The sequence below is a fragment of the Falco naumanni genome, chromosome 5 (assembly GCF_017639655.2).
Source record: "Falco naumanni isolate bFalNau1 chromosome 5, bFalNau1.pat, whole genome shotgun sequence".
In the NCBI taxonomy this organism is placed as follows: domain Eukaryota; kingdom Metazoa; phylum Chordata; class Aves; order Falconiformes; family Falconidae; genus Falco; species Falco naumanni.
Window position 1 is genome coordinate 56,875,664 of NC_054058.1, and position 16,240 is coordinate 56,891,903.

General features: G+C 40.1%; 2 protein-coding genes across 2 annotated transcripts in view; both read left to right on the plus strand.

The window, feature by feature from the left end:
- The window catches only part of NUP107 (nucleoporin 107), a 33,297-nt gene extending 26,205 nt beyond the window's left edge, over positions 1 to 7,092 (plus strand). Inside the window, exons 20-28 of the mRNA XM_040595631.1 lie at positions 1,148 to 1,186; positions 1,535 to 1,685; positions 2,694 to 2,800; positions 3,812 to 3,914; positions 4,093 to 4,253; positions 4,439 to 4,564; positions 5,269 to 5,382; positions 5,661 to 5,828; positions 6,764 to 7,092. Of these exons, the coding sequence (XP_040451565.1) occupies positions 1,148 to 1,186; positions 1,535 to 1,685; positions 2,694 to 2,800; positions 3,812 to 3,914; positions 4,093 to 4,253; positions 4,439 to 4,564; positions 5,269 to 5,382; positions 5,661 to 5,828; positions 6,764 to 6,871 (1,077 nt within the window). The 3' untranslated portion in view covers positions 6,872 to 7,092. The remainder of the gene's footprint in view (positions 1 to 1,147; positions 1,187 to 1,534; positions 1,686 to 2,693; positions 2,801 to 3,811; positions 3,915 to 4,092; positions 4,254 to 4,438; positions 4,565 to 5,268; positions 5,383 to 5,660; positions 5,829 to 6,763) is intronic.
- Positions 7,093 to 7,846: 754 nt separating this feature from the next.
- SLC35E3 (solute carrier family 35 member E3) lies at positions 7,847 to 14,352 on the plus strand. Its single transcript, XM_040596118.1, has 5 exons — positions 7,847 to 8,345; positions 8,466 to 8,576; positions 10,189 to 10,347; positions 11,284 to 11,366; positions 11,838 to 14,352. Exons 1-5 carry the CDS (start codon positions 7,956 to 7,958, stop codon positions 12,022 to 12,024), a joined length of 930 nt encoding a protein of 309 aa, XP_040452052.1. The 5' UTR covers positions 7,847 to 7,955; the 3' UTR covers positions 12,025 to 14,352.
- Positions 14,353 to 16,240: the final 1,888 nt, after the last annotated feature.

Consider the following 16,240-nt stretch of genomic DNA (forward strand, 5'->3'; position numbering starts at 1 on the left):
ATGGGTCACAGTCACATAGCTGTAATTACTCTTTTCTGAGGCAATCACAAGTAATTAGCTCTCCTTTTCTACTGTTTTAAAATTCAGAAGTGCTTATGTATCAAATACATTTCTGAGTGTAACCTATTTTGGCAGTAGACAAATGTATTGTTTTCATTAGATGATTTAAATACGGCTGAGTTATGTTTTTTCATACCTCTAATCATTACTCCATGTTGAAATTTATTTTGAAGTCAGTTAACATTTAGCTAATTAAGAGGAACTTGTGTGTGTGTATACATATGCATTTTTTTAGCCAGACTCAAAACTTAATGGGGCAGGTCTTGAAGCTAACGTATGGTAGAACTAGTCATTAGGATATGTTTATAGAGAGGGGACAAAAAAGGTGCAGTTTCGTACATAAATTCCATGGTAGGATTATAAATACCTGGTGATTACTGCCTCTACAATTTTGGAGTATATGAATTTACCTGAAGATTACTTGGTAAACCCTCAGCAGACCTCAGAGGGAAGAGGCAGTTATGATGTCTTTTATGATGTTCTTTATTTGATGTTTGAGTACAATTCATATAGGTACATGCTTAGGTAAAGATCTCTAATTTTGTTTACACATATAAAACTAAAATGATAGTTCTTCACAGTAATACTTGAATCTTAGCTAAAGCAGTCTCAGGTGCTGACTATATGTTGATTGTTTAGTATAGGCTATTACAGATGAGCCAGGTGATGTTTCTACTCTGTACACAGGAGCTTTAGATAATTTTCTATAAATCAATAAGTAGTACATGTAGCACACTGCAGTCGTCATATGTTCCACTTTTATTAATTAAAAAAATAAGGAAAATATTTGAAAAAACATTTTAAAAGTAACTTTACAGTTACTCTGAAAACTATTATTACCCAGTTGCTGACATAGAAAATCCTTGGAACACTAAATCTTTGAATCAGAAGACCTTTTTTTTAAAAAAAAATAATTTTCTGAGAGAAAGTTCTTCCAGCTGAGCCTGTTTGAATATGTAGATTACTGAAGCAGGGATAAGCAAATAACCTTGTGTCTCTAATAGTGGTAGCCTGTAAAGTATCTTTCTTTTTTCTTTTTTGCCACATTATCTGATTTAAAATTGAATTTATATTTGTTTGCAATAAGGAGGAAGTTTCAGTTGAAGTCCTAAAGACCTACATTCAGGTAAGCTTTCAAAAATATAGTTTGCTTTCTCTAATAATTTAGACATAAAGGAGGAAGAAAAGGACAGTTAAGGTTACAGGATGGAAAGAGCTACAACGCAGTTAATGCTCTCAAGAGATACATGGAAGCTTGCCTAATGTGCAGAATTTCTGTCAGCAGTGCTTAAGTAAGAGACAGTTTTATTGATCCTTGTTTAGAAGCTGAGAAGTGGAATCTTCCTACATCAGAACAAAATAATCTGAAATTTGTTACGCATTTGTTTTAACATACAACTTGTTCTTACGTGTTTTATGGAATATACATAGGAATATAGTATGTTTCTTTAAACATTTGCTTCTTATTCTGCAGCGGATGATATCTGAGAAGCACACAGATTTAATAGCATTTTATGTTAGCCATTTGCCCCCAGAGCTAGCTGTTGCTCAGTATGCTTTATTTCTCGAAGATGTTACTGAAAGTGATCAACGTCACCACTGCCTTGAATTAGCAAAAGATGCAGGTGAGATATGTTGATTTTATATCCTAGGTTATTTTGCCTTTCAGTAGATCTTAATGCAAGACCTAGCTATGAAGGTTATATTGTTTCCTTCCTGTGTCTCTTTACTTTTTGATTAAATAAAACTAATTTGCTGATCACTTCTTCAAGCAGCTATATTGTGGGTTTTAACTGACCTGGGATTGCAGTTCTTTTTCTGATAAACTAAGCATCACTTTTGCTTCTGGATTATGTCCAAACACAGCAAGAAGTAAATGCCACCTGCCTGTCTCAAATACATGCTCTGAAGCTTGACATGATTGTATTATTACTGAAAAGTAATTCTAAAAATACATACCTGTTCATGGTTTTAGGAAGGTTATGAGTATCTTAATTCTTTTGTCCTGTTTATAGTGCTTTTTCTTAGCCATGGTGGGTTGTTTGCATGAATTGTAAGTTTCCTTCCAGGCCTGTACATCAAACTAAAAGGGAGTATAGTCAAGCAGCACACTATCCATTGTTTGACAATGTCTTTGTGCCACTCAAAATTCACAAAGCAATAGATTTACTGCAGACTTCAGTGTCTAACTTTTCTCAATCATTTTTAGTAATTTTCTTTTAAAAACTAAGGCTGAGGTTTCAAAAATAGAACATCTTGCTTAAGCATCTGTAAAAGAACTATTCTGAGCTTTTCCTGGTACGTTCCTTTCAAATCTTAGTCTTGCCATCACAGTTGTAGGAATCAGTGCTATCAGCAAATACATCTGTGTTCCCAGCACAGACAGGAGAACTTGTTAGTTGTCTTACTCTTTTTCCAATGTTTAAGTTCCCTGTCACTCAGATATCATTATTCTGAAATACCTGCAAGAAATTAGGTCTCTCAAAAGCTTTTAATTTACTCTGACAATGAGTGTAAACAGACTGATAAGAATTACTAGTAGTAAGGAATAAGATCAACAGCTGGAGTCTGAAATTCGTTTTGTGGCAAGTTTGAATTTATGATCACTCTTACGTAGTTCTCTCTTAACCCAGGTTTGGATGTTGCAACCATAACAAAAACTGTTGTTGAAAACATCCGCAAGAAGGATGCTGGTGAATTCAGTCACCATGACCATATGTTAGATACAGGCACAACGGAGGTGAGTGTATTTCATAGGGCAGATACTCCAGTTTGCAATCAACTACAGAGTCTTTTACCATCTATGATCCATATTTATCTTTCAACAATAGTGGAAATTGCCTTGAAAAAGCTTGAGGGAAATACACTTTCTATGTGACCAAGTGAGGATTTGAATCACATGTAGAAACAGAAGTTACAAACTGATCTCCTTGATCTTCTGGGCTGTGGTATATGTTGCTCAGCAGCATGTCTGTATGCAAACAATAAGTGAAGATAAAGTCCATGAAATGACTAGAACAAGATGTGTGGCAGCTGAAATTAGGATACTGTAGCTTCTAAGAATTATGGGGATTAATACTTTGGATCTCAGATATACCTTATCACATGCTCAAGTGACATATCCTAGCTACAACAGATGCTGCCTTTACTGACCGTTTCCTTGTCATCACTACTGAGAGTTGATCAGTTGGATCCAACTCAGTACTTAAGTGACAGTGAGGTACTGTTAATAGCTTGCATTCAAAGTACTGTTTAGAAAGCACCTGATAGCTGGCAAATTTGTGGGTTGGTTGTTTTGTTTTTTTTTTCCTGTTCAGTACAAAGTTTAAGCTCTCTAAGCCAAACAGGTAGTTTATCTAACACAAGAATTGGAAAACCGTGGTTGCAGGCTGATGGCACCCATGAAGATTATAGCAAAGGCTTCATAAACCATGTTTGTACACTGCATTCCTATTAAAGTTTGAGGAAGATGCATGGTAATCCAGAAACATTTTTGAGAGCTGATGTTCATCCATTGGTCTGAATATCTTGGGAATACTTAGAAACGGATTTTTTAATTATTCTAGATTGCAGACTGTTGTCTAAGCTTTTGATATTGAAGTTGTGAATAAAGCAAAGCAATCCTTGTTAGTATGTCATAATGCTATCCAAAGATCCCTAGAGACTTGTGTATTTCATTGACCAGATTTAATGTGTCTAGTATCAGTTGTATGCTGGAAGCTTTAGTAAATCTATATGTTGTTTTTTACAGGTGGATCGACTGAAAATAGATGTAATTGACTGGCTCGTATTTGATCCTGCACAGAGGGCAGAAGCACTTAAACAAAGCAATGCAATCATGAGGAAGTTCTTGGGTACTAAACTTCACAAATATTGTAGACTTTTACAAATGTTGATTTTGTTCTCATTGGCTCTTGGCACTACATTTAATATAACTTTGAATCTAGTTATTAAAAAGCATGGGTATGCCAGTTTTTAAAAATCAAGTATGGAGATTGCAAAGCTGTTGATACTCAGTTTGCGTTCTCATAGCATCCAAGAAACATGAAGCTGCAAAAGATGTCTTTGTGAAGATTCCCCAAGACTCTATAGCAGAAATATATAACCAATGGGAAGAACAGGGAATGGATGCTCCACTTCCAGCTGAAGATGACAATGCTATACGGGAACATTTATGTATTCGGGCATATTTGGTGAGTTTCAAATATGCTGTATTCCAAGTTATTACTTAGAAATAATGGTGGCTTTGCTTTGGTGATGAAACTTTAAGCTTTGTCCATTTGGTGTAAATTCTGATTCCTGGATGCACTATAGCTGTGCGTTTAAGGACATCTATGTGAGTCAAAAATGTCCAAACACTATTTCCAATGCAATCCAGGAAGCCCACGAAACCTTTAACGAATGGTTCAAACACATGAACTCAGCTCCGCAGAAGCCTTCTTTGTTACCACAAGCAACTTTCACTGAAAAAGTGGCCCATGAACATAAAGAAAAGAAGTATGAGGTAGGTAAAAGTTCAAGTTATATACTATAGACTTTCACATTCTTGCTTAGGAGGCAGTCTTAGCTTAATGGAAGTGTAGAAGACTGCTAATTCGTATTGCTTAAGAACTCTTCTAAATTATTCTATTTTTATGCTGAGGGAGTATGAGACAGTAGAATAGTTAATGCCACTGCAAAATAAATTATACTGGTTTTTTTATATGGCTCAGCTTTACATATTAACATTGCAACATAATAGAAAATACTCATTATAATGTGTTGATTGTTAATATTGTTAATAAATCTGAGTACTTGATTTTGCTATTAACTCTTTATTCTTCTATTTGTCACATTTTTTCTAAAAGATGCTGCCATTTTGTTCATTTTGCTAAAAGTTCTTTTTGCATGTCTGGCCAGTATAATGTACAATGTACTGTATTCAATTAATACAAGTATTTGTTTTATAAGCATGGCAGAATAAGTTGTCTAAAATTATCTTCCTCTAGTGGGTTTGCTTCTGAATAACCTGTCTGGCTCTGGACAGAGAATTAAGCAAGGATGAAAATAGCTGTTAGCAGCAGGCTTTTAAGTTCTAGCCTTTGGCAGAAGATTCTCATTTGAATTGGAGCTGCACTGGCTATTGCATGATAGGTGAAGAGTCTGTGTTAAAATAGCCTTGGAAATTATCCTGTTCTGCAGTAGTTTATTTTTTTCTTTCTTTGCCAGATGGATTATGGTATTTGGAAAGGTCTCTTGGATGCTCTTACAGCTGATGTGAAAGAGAAAATGTACAATGTGTTGCTGTTTGTTGATGGAGGATGGATGGTTGATGTCAGAGAGGTAAAATGAAATTTTATATCATGGGGCAGACCACAAAGCACAGATTGTACCCAGCTGTACCTTTTTAGTTTGATACGCCTTTTTAATTCACTCTGGCCTTGTTGTGACCAGTTACAGATTGCTTCCCCTTCCGTTACCATATAAATCAGGTCTGACAGTCCAGTCGAGGCTGGTTAGTCCAGTTTTTTGCCTCTGATGCTACTAATTCTGTGGTTACAGTAAGTTGCCTTTTAAAGGTAGATGTTCATAATACTAATATGTTATTTTGCTACGGTAAGGATGCTGAGGATGACCCTGAACGAACACACCAGATGATTCTGCTGCGAAAGCTGTGTCTGCCAATGATGTGCTTTTTGCTACATACAGTGTTACATAGTACTGGACAATATCAGGAGTGCCTCCGCCTGGCTGACATGGTTGCTTCTGAGCGACACAAGCTTTATATGGTGAGTTAGTGAGAGCTGCAGGCAGTTTAACTTCCATTTAAAAGCTCTGTGGGTTGACTGTGGAAAAAGCTTCTACATAGAGAGGAGGATGCCATATGTTCCTTAACATCTTAAGTTTCTTTATCTCTTCCAATTCATTGCAATGGTAAAGGGTTTCCTTGTATGCTGATTTAAGGAATCGGAGTTAACTTTGAAACACTGAAGAAGATGCCAGTGTTTTGACAAGCAGTTCTTCTGAGCAGTCCAGTTACTAATTTTTGGATGGGAACTATTGAATTGAAATCAGTTTAACAGTTGGAGTTGATGATCTTAAAGGTCTTTTCCAACATGAACAATTCTGTGATTCCAAGTTGGGCTGTAGAACTGCAATTGATTTTTTTAAATTCCATTACCTTTCAGAACATCGTATAAGCAGGTTTTGTTTTGGACCATTTGGTTTACCCCTAACCTCCTTTCACTCCAAAAGCCTGAAAAATAGCCCCAAAAAACATTGTAACTTTAAAAAAAAAAACTCAAACCCAACAAAAAAAACCCAAACCTAACCCACAACACTGCTCCCCCTGAAAAAAAAAAAAACAACCAAGGATTAGAAATCTGAAAAGAGACATCAAGGCTAAGAAAAATACTGTGATGCATTTGCCTGGATTGGCTTGAGATCTTTGCAGGGAATAACAGGAAAATTAAACTTGGCTGTTTACCACTAATCTCTGTAGTAGTTATGAGCCACGGAGCTATCTTGAGACTGCCTTCACATTTTGGATACTGCTGCTAGCTTCCAGTCCTTTATTAAACATCATTCTGAAATGCCTGATGTTCACATTGTCTTAGAAAGAAAGAAACATTAGTAATTTAACTACCATTTACTTTGATATCAGTGATGTTCCTTGGAAATAAATACAACTTCATTGTGTGAGGGTGGATTTTTTTGTTCTTAGGTATTTTCAAAAGAAGAACTCCGAAAGCTTCTGCAGAAGCTGAGGGAATCTTCTCTGATGCTTCTGGACCAGGATCTTGATCCTTTGGGATATGAAATTCAGTCATAGGATTTCATGTGGATACTTGCAGAATCTTACAAACATGGACATTCTGGTTGTAAAAAAGAAGAAGACCGTGACTTGGACAAACTGTTCTGATCTTTGGGGGGTGAAAAACTCAACCCCTCAGATTTCGATTGCAATTTGAAAAATTCAGACCAACTTCAGAGACAATATTTGTAATACAACCTTTTAATAATTTTTTTTTTAATAAAAGTGCTTCACAAACAGAACGTGCTTCTTCATTCTAATCTAAAATGTCATTGCACAACTGTGGTGTTTGTATGAACTTCCTTAATGACTGCTACATGCAAGAGTGCTGGCTGTAGACTAGAAACATCGCTTGGCAGGAGCAGAATGCGCAAGGGTGCAGTGGAAAGTGAGAGTGCAGGAAGCTGTACGAGGAAAGCAGGGGAGAAGAAAGCAGACGAAGGGGGCTGGAGGAAAGGAACATCAGAGGAAGAGGGAAAGCAAAGGGCTACTGCCAGCTGGGAGAGAAGGGCTGGCTTGCGTCAGGGCTTGTGCTGTTGTCACCTACGTTCTGTAGTTGGCAAAACGCTGCTGTAATCCTGAGGCGGTGCAAAGGTGGTTATACCTGGGAACTCCCAAGTCAGGATTGTTATCGTTTATTCGCAAACCTTGTTCTGGCCCGGTTACACGTGCAAACGCGCGGTGAGCGGCCCGACCCGGGGCGCGATGCGCGCCGCGCCCGTGCTGCCGGCAGCGCCCGGCCCGGCCGCCCGGAGCCCCTTCGGAGCGCTTCGGGCAGGAGCCGCTTCTGCCCGCGGCGGGGCAGCCGGGGGGTGCTCGGGGGGGGTCCTGCCCACCGGCGTGGGCGCGCTCGGCGACCGCTGCCCGGCTGCCGTGAGGGGCGCGGCGGCAGCGCGGCGGCTGAGGGCGGGCAGAGGCGCTGGGAGCGGCGGCTCCGCCCGAGGGGCTGTGCCGGAGCGGGCGGGGCCACCGGAAAGCGCGAGCCCACGTGTCCCGGCGGGGCGGGGGCAGGCGGCGGCGGCCCGGCCGGTGCGCTGGCGGCCGGCGGGGCTGCCTGGGGCGGGGGTGCCTGGGCCGCTGCTGCCCGGCCCCGCGGGACGCCATGGGCTGGCTGCCGACGCAGGGCCGGCTGGCGGCGGGGCTGCTGGTGAACCTGGCCGCCTCCATCTGTATCGTCTTCCTGAACAAGTGGCTGTACGTGCGGCTGGGCTTCCCCAACCTCAGCCTCACGCTGGTGCACTTCGCCATCACCTGGCTCGGTCTCTACCTGTGCCAGGCGCTCGGCGCCTTCTCCCCCAAGAGCCTACAGCCCGCCCAGGTGCTGCCGCTGGCCCTCAGCTTCTGCGGCTTCGTCGTCTTCACCAACCTCTCCCTGCAGAGCAACACCATCGGTACCTACCAGCTGGCAAAGGCCATGACCACGCCGGTCATCGTGGTCATCCAGAGCCTGGCTTACGGCAAGACCTTCCCTCTCCGGATCAAGCTCACGCTGGTGAGCGGGCGGCGGGGCTGAGGGGAGCGGGGAGGGGCGGGGCTCGGCCGTCGCCTCAGGCCGGGCGGGCGGGAGGCGACGGTGGCGGTCCGGCCTAACCCCCCCTGTCCCCCTCGTTAGGTCCCCATCACGCTGGGCGTCTTCCTCAACTCCTACTACGACGTGAAGTTCAGCGTCCTCGGGATGGCGTTCGCCACCCTGGGTGTCCTGGTGACCTCCCTCTACCAAGTGGTGGGTAATGGCGGGGGGAGAGGGGGAGGAGAGGGCGGGAGCCTCGTGTTGGTTGGTCTTCAGGCCGCTGTCCCTTGGTTAGGTCACCTTTAAACAGCATCCTGCCTGCCAGGAAGCCCTCCTTAATTATTTGTAAAATAAAAAAATAATAAAAAAAAATCAGCAAACTGATAATTCACCACAACCCCTGCTAAATTGTTTAAGGAATTGATCGTCCTTGCTGCTAGGAATTGGGGTGTCATCTTTAATGTGCCGTGAGCATATTTTCAAGGGTTGAAGATTGCTTTATCGCTAAAACTCCGCTTTTCTGGAAAGCCCAGATGATCTCCTTGCTGAAGTGAGGGCCTTGCCTCTGAGCCTTTCCCTGGAAAGGCCGTTTTCCAGTAGCTGAGGTTGGCAGGGGCCTCTGGAGATCATCTGGGCCAACCTCCCTACGCGAGCAGGTGTCTTTGAGCTATTTACCCTTTCTTCTATTTCCACTCTACACAGTCTAAGGTGTTTCTGTAGAGGGTGTGTTAATATCTATGCACAATATAACTTTTATGGCTGCTTATGGTTGAAAAAATAGCTATGTCCAAGGACTGCCTTAGCCCCTTCTGCTGCAATGTTCTACTAACAGCTCACTACCGCCTGTAAAAGCCTCCTGATATAGAGTCCCCTCATGTTGATGTGATAGTCATCATCATCAATTTAAATGTAAATTGCTCTGTAACAGGTGTATTGTGCCTCCAAAAGAAGTGAGGCTCTTTGACCTGTAGTGTGCAAGATGATAAATAATGGTCTTCTGTCCTGTTTTGACACAGGAGGAGGAGGGGAGAGGTGCCACATAACTTTAAATGACAGGGTTTGTTTTGGAGAAATTTTAGTAGCTGAGTGAAATTATTCTGTATTTCTAAAAAATACTTAGCAAGTTTATATGCTGGAATCCTTGTTACTAATTAACATGATTTTATGAAGTATGTAAGCGTCATTCTTCAGTATAATACAAAGATGCATCTTTTTAGCTATTAACATCTGTCTTCATAACCATAGATAACTAATGTTTCTTAAAGCATGCTACATTGAAAATCCAAGTTACAGTCAATTATACTCAATCCTGAAGTGAAATCCAGTAAATTTGGAATAAACCAGCAAAAGACAGACAAATGTTTACTGGTTTTGTTAGCTTGTGTGTGGAAGAAAATGAGGAGAAAGGAGCAAAAGGAGATCTCTGCTTAGGCGAAGGCACTCTGCTTCATCATAGACAGGATCTGGAATTTGTCTTGAGAATAGAAGGGACCTAGCATTTTCTTCCCAGCTCTGCTACTTTTTTTGTTCTTCCTCAAGTATAATACTTGACCCCCAGGCTATGGGAAAAGGAAGGTTTAGGCACTCAGGGTTTTTTCATTGACCCTGCATGTGATTTTCTCCTTACGTGGCTTGTGTGCTTGCAAGAGACAAATGCATGGGCCTCCAGTTAGGCAAAGGTATACGATGATGCTCAACAGTCTGTTTGTGTAGTGTTGTCCCCATGAGATTCCCTCTTTGTTAGGAGCCAGTTCGCTTTTCTCAAGTTTTCAATTTATGGGTTTTTTTTCCTCGCAAGTTTAACAGCTTTCTCTTTTGCTTTTAGTGGGTAGGAGCTAAGCAGCATGAGTTGCAGGTAAACTCTATGCAGTTGCTGTACTATCAGGCGCCAATGTCCTCAGCTATGTTGTTGTTCATCATACCCTTCTTTGAGCCAGTCTTTGGAGAAGGGGGAATATTTGGGCCCTGGACACTTTCTGCTGTGGTAAGGCTTTTATTGACTTTATTTTAATTTAAATAATGATCATTGATTTAGTTAAACTTGTATTAAGATCTGTTTCTTGGTGAAACAGGTTTTTGTGCAGTCATTGACTAATGAGGTGAGAGGGGCATGTGTAAGAAAGAACCCTTGTTGAGTCTGCCCCACTTCCTCTTAGAGGAGTCTGTTGTCAATTGATTTACCTCCTTATTCTAGTTTCTGTTTAGAGGGCATCTGAACAACAGGAAAATCTGACAAAAATCGAGAAGCTTCCCCTAGTGTATTAAATTAAAAATATGTAAGTGCCCTAGTTCCAGCTCTTACTGTTCAACTCAGAAAAGGGATAAGCATGCTCACTTTTGACACTCTCAGCTCCTCTTCTGCGGAAGGATGCCAACGTTGGTTGCCCTCTAGAATTGCTAGTTTATTATCACTAAGAAGGCTGTAATTTCTCTCTTTATCCTTCTGTCCAAAAAAGAGCCAGAGGCATATTCTTACCACTGCTGATTTTGCCGCTCAGTGATGGGTCATTTCTTGTAGTGCTGCAGTTTATGAACGGGATAGCAACTATTCTCAATAATAAAACTGGATATTTTTACAAAATAGTTTGTGCTATGAACATAAATAAGACATTGTCTCAAAGGTAAAGGTTACAACTTCTGTGTATGAGTAGCCAGATTTTCCATATCACTCTTGAATGTTTACTGATGGTAAAGGAGAAAAGGCTTGTGGTTGTATCAGTATGTATTTATGGACGTCATACCCTGAGCTACTTATACATATCACCAGTGTCTGTACTGATTTGAAGCTGTTTCTATTTTTGTTCTCCATATGTTTTTTGTGCCTGATATTTTGCATTTGAAAGGAAACTAAATAACCTGGAATATATCTACAAATGGCCAAAAGCATGTCAGATTACTGACTGTGTCCATTAATCCACAGATAATGGTACTGCTGTCTGGAATAATAGCCTTTATGGTAAACTTGTCCATTTACTGGATCATTGGAAATACATCACCTGTCACGTATCCTTTGTAACATTAGCTGTTTCTCCTGTTTCCAGATGAATTATGTCAGCATTCATTTGGGCTGATTTACTGTGGGAAAATTGTTTGGTAACCTGCCTGCTTTATCTTAAATGATGAAGTTGGAAAAGCATGTTCCTATTGTAGTTTATTTTGGTTTTTTGTTTGGGCATTGTGTAGATAATGGTGGCTAACTTACTGACCTGACCTTCTTACCTACAAAGAATATTTACCCACGCTTCGGCCACCTTGAGGAAGTGTTGGCGTGTCAGTCAGTTTGTAGTGTATGATGGGTGAAAGACTTTAGGTGGAGGTTAATTCTCATAGCCGCAGAGATGCAGAAAAGTTGAATTAGTTGAAGTCAACGTGACGTACCATTGCATGCTTTGGATGTAATTAATGAAGTTCCCAAGTGTTTGTTTTTACAAAAAATAATACTGAAAATTGCTGTTATCCTTAACAGAGGTCTAGGTATAACATGTTTGGACATTTCAAGTTCTGCATCACTCTCCTGGGAGGGTGCCTCTTATTTAAGGATCCACTGTCAGTTAATCAAGGCCTTGGGATTCTGTGCACATTGTTGGGCATTTTAGCTTACACCCACTTCAAGCTTAGTGAGCAGGAAAGCAGTAAAAGTAAATTGGTTCAGCGTCCATAAAGCAAGAGTTTCTGGAGATTAATAATATTGTGAAGGAAAGCAAGTACTTAAATATGCATTGATTCTGGAATGCACAAAATCGCCTTGTTCATTTAGATCTGTGGGTTTAGTTTAACCACCAGGATATTTATTCTGTAACTAAACCAAACAGACTGAATTATGTAAAATGGTGGGGGTTTGCCATCTCAGTCCGTCCGATCATTTTCATTGAGTTAAACTGGTAACTTAAAAGAGAGGAAGACACACTTCAAATTGCTGTGGAAGGTATACTGAAATAATTACATTTTTTGGATACCAAATGAGATCATGATGGCTACAGTTACCATGCAGAGAGAGAAAAAGATAAAGAATCCTGTCTCTGTGATTGTGCCAGCATTGCTGTTGTGAGGAAACTTGGAGGCGCTTTTATGCAGATGTTCGGGTATGTAGTGATGCTTCCTCCTTTTTGTCTGATGAATGATGAAGAGGAAACATACATCATTCAGTAGTTTTAAAAAGGGCCACCAAGTTCATTTCTATTTCTTGTATGCCTTCTTGTGTTTGGCTTCAACACACAGATAGATTTGGGCTGAAGAAAGTAGATGAAGATGGAGAGAGATGAGAAGGAGACACTGGAAAACTTGAAGCCACAGGCCAAGCTATAGAAAAGTAGCAATTCAGATCTAAACAATTCACCTTAAACTTTTATTTTGGTCCATCAGGGCATTAATGAAATCATTCATGTTTTAGAGAATTCTGTTACTGCTTTATAATTTTCTCTAATGCCAAAACAAAGGCTTTACATGAGATCTTGTAAATACTCCTGAGCCTAATAAAATCTCTGGGTTTTGTGGTAATAACCAAATATTTTGCAGCCCTTGCACGCAGACACCCATGTTAAAAACAGTTTTTGAGAAACCTTTGGAAAGGTCACCATCTGTAATGGATGTGAAGGTTGCCCAGTTCTCTCTCCTGCCTTCAGCTCCACCTCCCTCACTCCAGCACCTTTCCCCGAGTTACCTTCGGTGGGATCTACAGATTTGTCTGTTCTCATCGTTCCAGAGCAAGGCCCAGGGGCTGTCTGAGCAGTGCTGGGTAGGCAGCATTTCTTCAACAGACGGTCCCTGGAAATGTGTCAGAGTGACTGAAGAGCACGAGGTGGGACCTGCTTCTGCTCTTTCAGGAATGCTTTGAAAATTATTTTATGACAGTATCAAGCACCGTTTTTGACAACATGGAAGGAAGAAATTGAGTGCTGTTCTATTTAAAAAAAGAAAGAAAAAATAACTGCTTTCAGTAAATCTGGTGAGAACATATGTTCACTAGATTTGCAGGGTTAGAATTTATTTGCAATATCTTAATCCTTACATTTTGGGGTTCATTTTATCTTCATCTACCTCTAGCAGATTTGAAGAGGGGAATTATGTGAACAAAACCAGGTATTTAAGTTTTACAGCCACCGGCAGAAATTATATTAGTTCCTCTAAGCGTTTTACAATATAGCTAACAAGTCTTTGTGTAGGAAACAATGCAAATCTTCTCAAGCTTGTAAATTATTTATTCTGTTACAGAGTTCTTGATTTAAGAAAAAGTTATTTCTTTGTGTAACCTAAGTTTACAACATAACGCTCTATATAATTTCAGAGTTAGAAATACCTGAATAATTTTACATCTTTACCAGCTGTTTCTTGGACATTATACTGATCCAAGGATAATTTTTTGTATACGTTTTTATAAGTCTATAATTAGTTTTAAAATACAGCCTGGACTACTGAAAGATATGTTGAGACAGTCTATCTCTGAATGCATATCTTTCAGTACGACACTGAGAAAGCCATTTGCATTAATTTGTGCTGTGCACAAGTTCTACTAAAATGTAGATAGACTGCAAAGACTTAGTTAGAAAAGAAGAATTGAATTAGAAGCCTGTGTAACAACAGTATTTGGGATGAGACGGATGTAAATGTTTATAAAGTCCTGGAATGAACAAAACAACCATGTCTGAAAATACAAGACTCCTTCAGGAGAGAGGCAGATCTGCAAGAGAAAGTTAACAGTGTCATTAAAACAATACATTATAAATACAGTCTGTTGCTGGAGTGTGTAAGTCGTGGAGGTCACTTAGGTGGCGTGATTTTTTTTCATATGTTCGAGAACTCTCCTTTGAGATTTGCCTGTTGTATCTGACAAAGTATCTTGAACTTGTCATATGGTTCAAAATATTAAATTCAAGAGGCTTGTGTAATCATGAGATAAATAGATATTTGTAAGTATTGTTTCTTTGAATACCATGTATAGGGTGAGAATAAATTTTTAATCACCTGACTGATACCTGCTTATTGCAGGGGAGAACAGTTGTTCGTGACTTTTTTCGTCTTCTGCTTGGATTGCTTAGACTTTAGGGGTCTAGGTGTGTATAAGACAAAATGGTGCTACTTGGATTTCTGTCTATATAAATATTTCAAGGAGTTCACATGTTTTGGGGCTGAATTCATGACACAAATGAGGGAACTTAAATCCTAAGGTAAAATTGGAGTCTTATAAAAATTAGTGGTACTTACCTGGTGGGAAACTTGCTTATTCTAGTTTTTACTACATCCCTTTAATATTTTTTTCCTGCTAATTATGTGTATTTCATTCAGTTTTGGCTTTCCTGAAAGAGAAATGAGACAGTGGACATCTTTAATAATATGTAGTCATCACCCTCTGTGTTGTCGTTGCAATTGGACATTTACTGTACAAACCCAGGTGTTTACTTTTTGCTTTTCATTTTACTTCATATTCTACATATGACTAAACCATGGTAACAAGATGGACCTTGGTCCCTTTCTGCCATCAAGTGTTTTGCTGCTTATGTTTGCATTCTTTACTTTTAAAAGCTACCATTCATGTAGTTCTGGTGGAAAAGCTAGCGTAGATACCAGGGTGCCATTTGAAAATTAGACCAGGTCCATATTACTCTGGTTAAAATGAGTGACTGGTGGAAAGTTCTCTCTGCTAGCCGTGTATCTCAAAGCACTAGAACAACATACACAAGGTTTTCTCATTTTTCCCAAAGGGAGTATACCTTCACTTATGAGATAATCAGTTCAAAGCTTTGTGTTACCGTTAACTCTGGTAACTCAGCACTCATTTGACAGATTTTGCATCTGGTTTTGTACAATTTGCTAAGTTCTTGCAGGCTCTGGGGGCACTGTGCCAGAAGAGTTTTCCTGTTGATGGGTAAAGAGCTACTTTCTCAGGCCTGAGGCTAAAGGAGGGTGGTTTGCTGCTGTGACATGTATGAAAAGGAGGTTTGTCTTGCAGGAAGCCCTACCTTCAGGACAGAGCTGCAGTTCAGCAGGAACGTGTCCTCTCTTGGTCTCATTTTGTGAAATGAATGCCCTGTGATGGCCCAGGGCTGAAGCAACATTAAAGCTTTGTTTGGGCTACCAGTAGTCTTTGTTAAACTTATTTTAAAATACTAGTGGCAGTCAGTGGTGGTTAAGCATTAAGGTCAAAATCTCATTTTTGTAATGTCTTATATAATAGGAGCTTCAGAAAGGTGTTTTATAACATGTTGGAGTACAGCTAATGTCTAGCCCATGTCTAGTTTGTCACATCTGCAAAATCTATCAAAAAATGATGGATTTCATAACTGGCTGTATGTATTTATACAGTTGAGCTGCTGATAAGGGGCTTGCTCTTGAGCAACACTGTGCTACTGAGCACTTGGCATACTGTTAATGTATTTAGAAATGATCTAGAAATATCTAGCTTGAAATTTGCCAGCGTGCTTAGGAAAGGAAAAAGAAGGCTTACTGATAAGTGAGCGAGCTTTTTATCTTCTTGCTTGTAACAAGTGTGAGGCAGAATTTCAAGGGAATTTGGAGAGCAGGCCTTAGTGTGTCCCTCAAATCACCTTTCAAAATAAGATTTTTTTTCTCCCAAGGTCTCTGTTTTACTCCAAGTGACATAGCTGATGTCTTGGGTGGATTTTAAAAGCAGTGGATTCTGGATTGCAGACTTAGAGGTGTTTGCTGGTGTTTTGGGGTTTTTTTCCCTCTTAAAATTTTATGTTGGGTACACACAACCCAGCTTCCCCGTTTAATGAGAAAACAGAAAGGAATGTTGACTAAATGAAAGGTGGACTGGGTATATAGTGAAGATACGTTTAGTTTTGCACAACAGTTTCACTCTTCCAACTGTAAAGATGCAGCTCTATGTTTCTCTAGTGTTACAATCATGTAGCTGCACA

Coding starts and splice junctions, on each gene's coding strand:
- SLC35E3 (XM_040596118.1), top strand. CDS start 7,956: ATGGGCTGGCTGCCGACGCAGGGCCGGCTGGCGGCGGGGCTGCTGGTG. Junction 8,577..10,188: donor TGACCTCCCTCTACCAAGTG/GTGGGTAATGGC, acceptor TTTTGCTTTTAG/TGGGTAGGAGCTAAGCAGCA. Junction 11,367..11,837: donor GGAAATACATCACCTGTCAC/GTATCCTTTGTA, acceptor ACAGAGGTCTAG/GTATAACATGTTTGGACATT.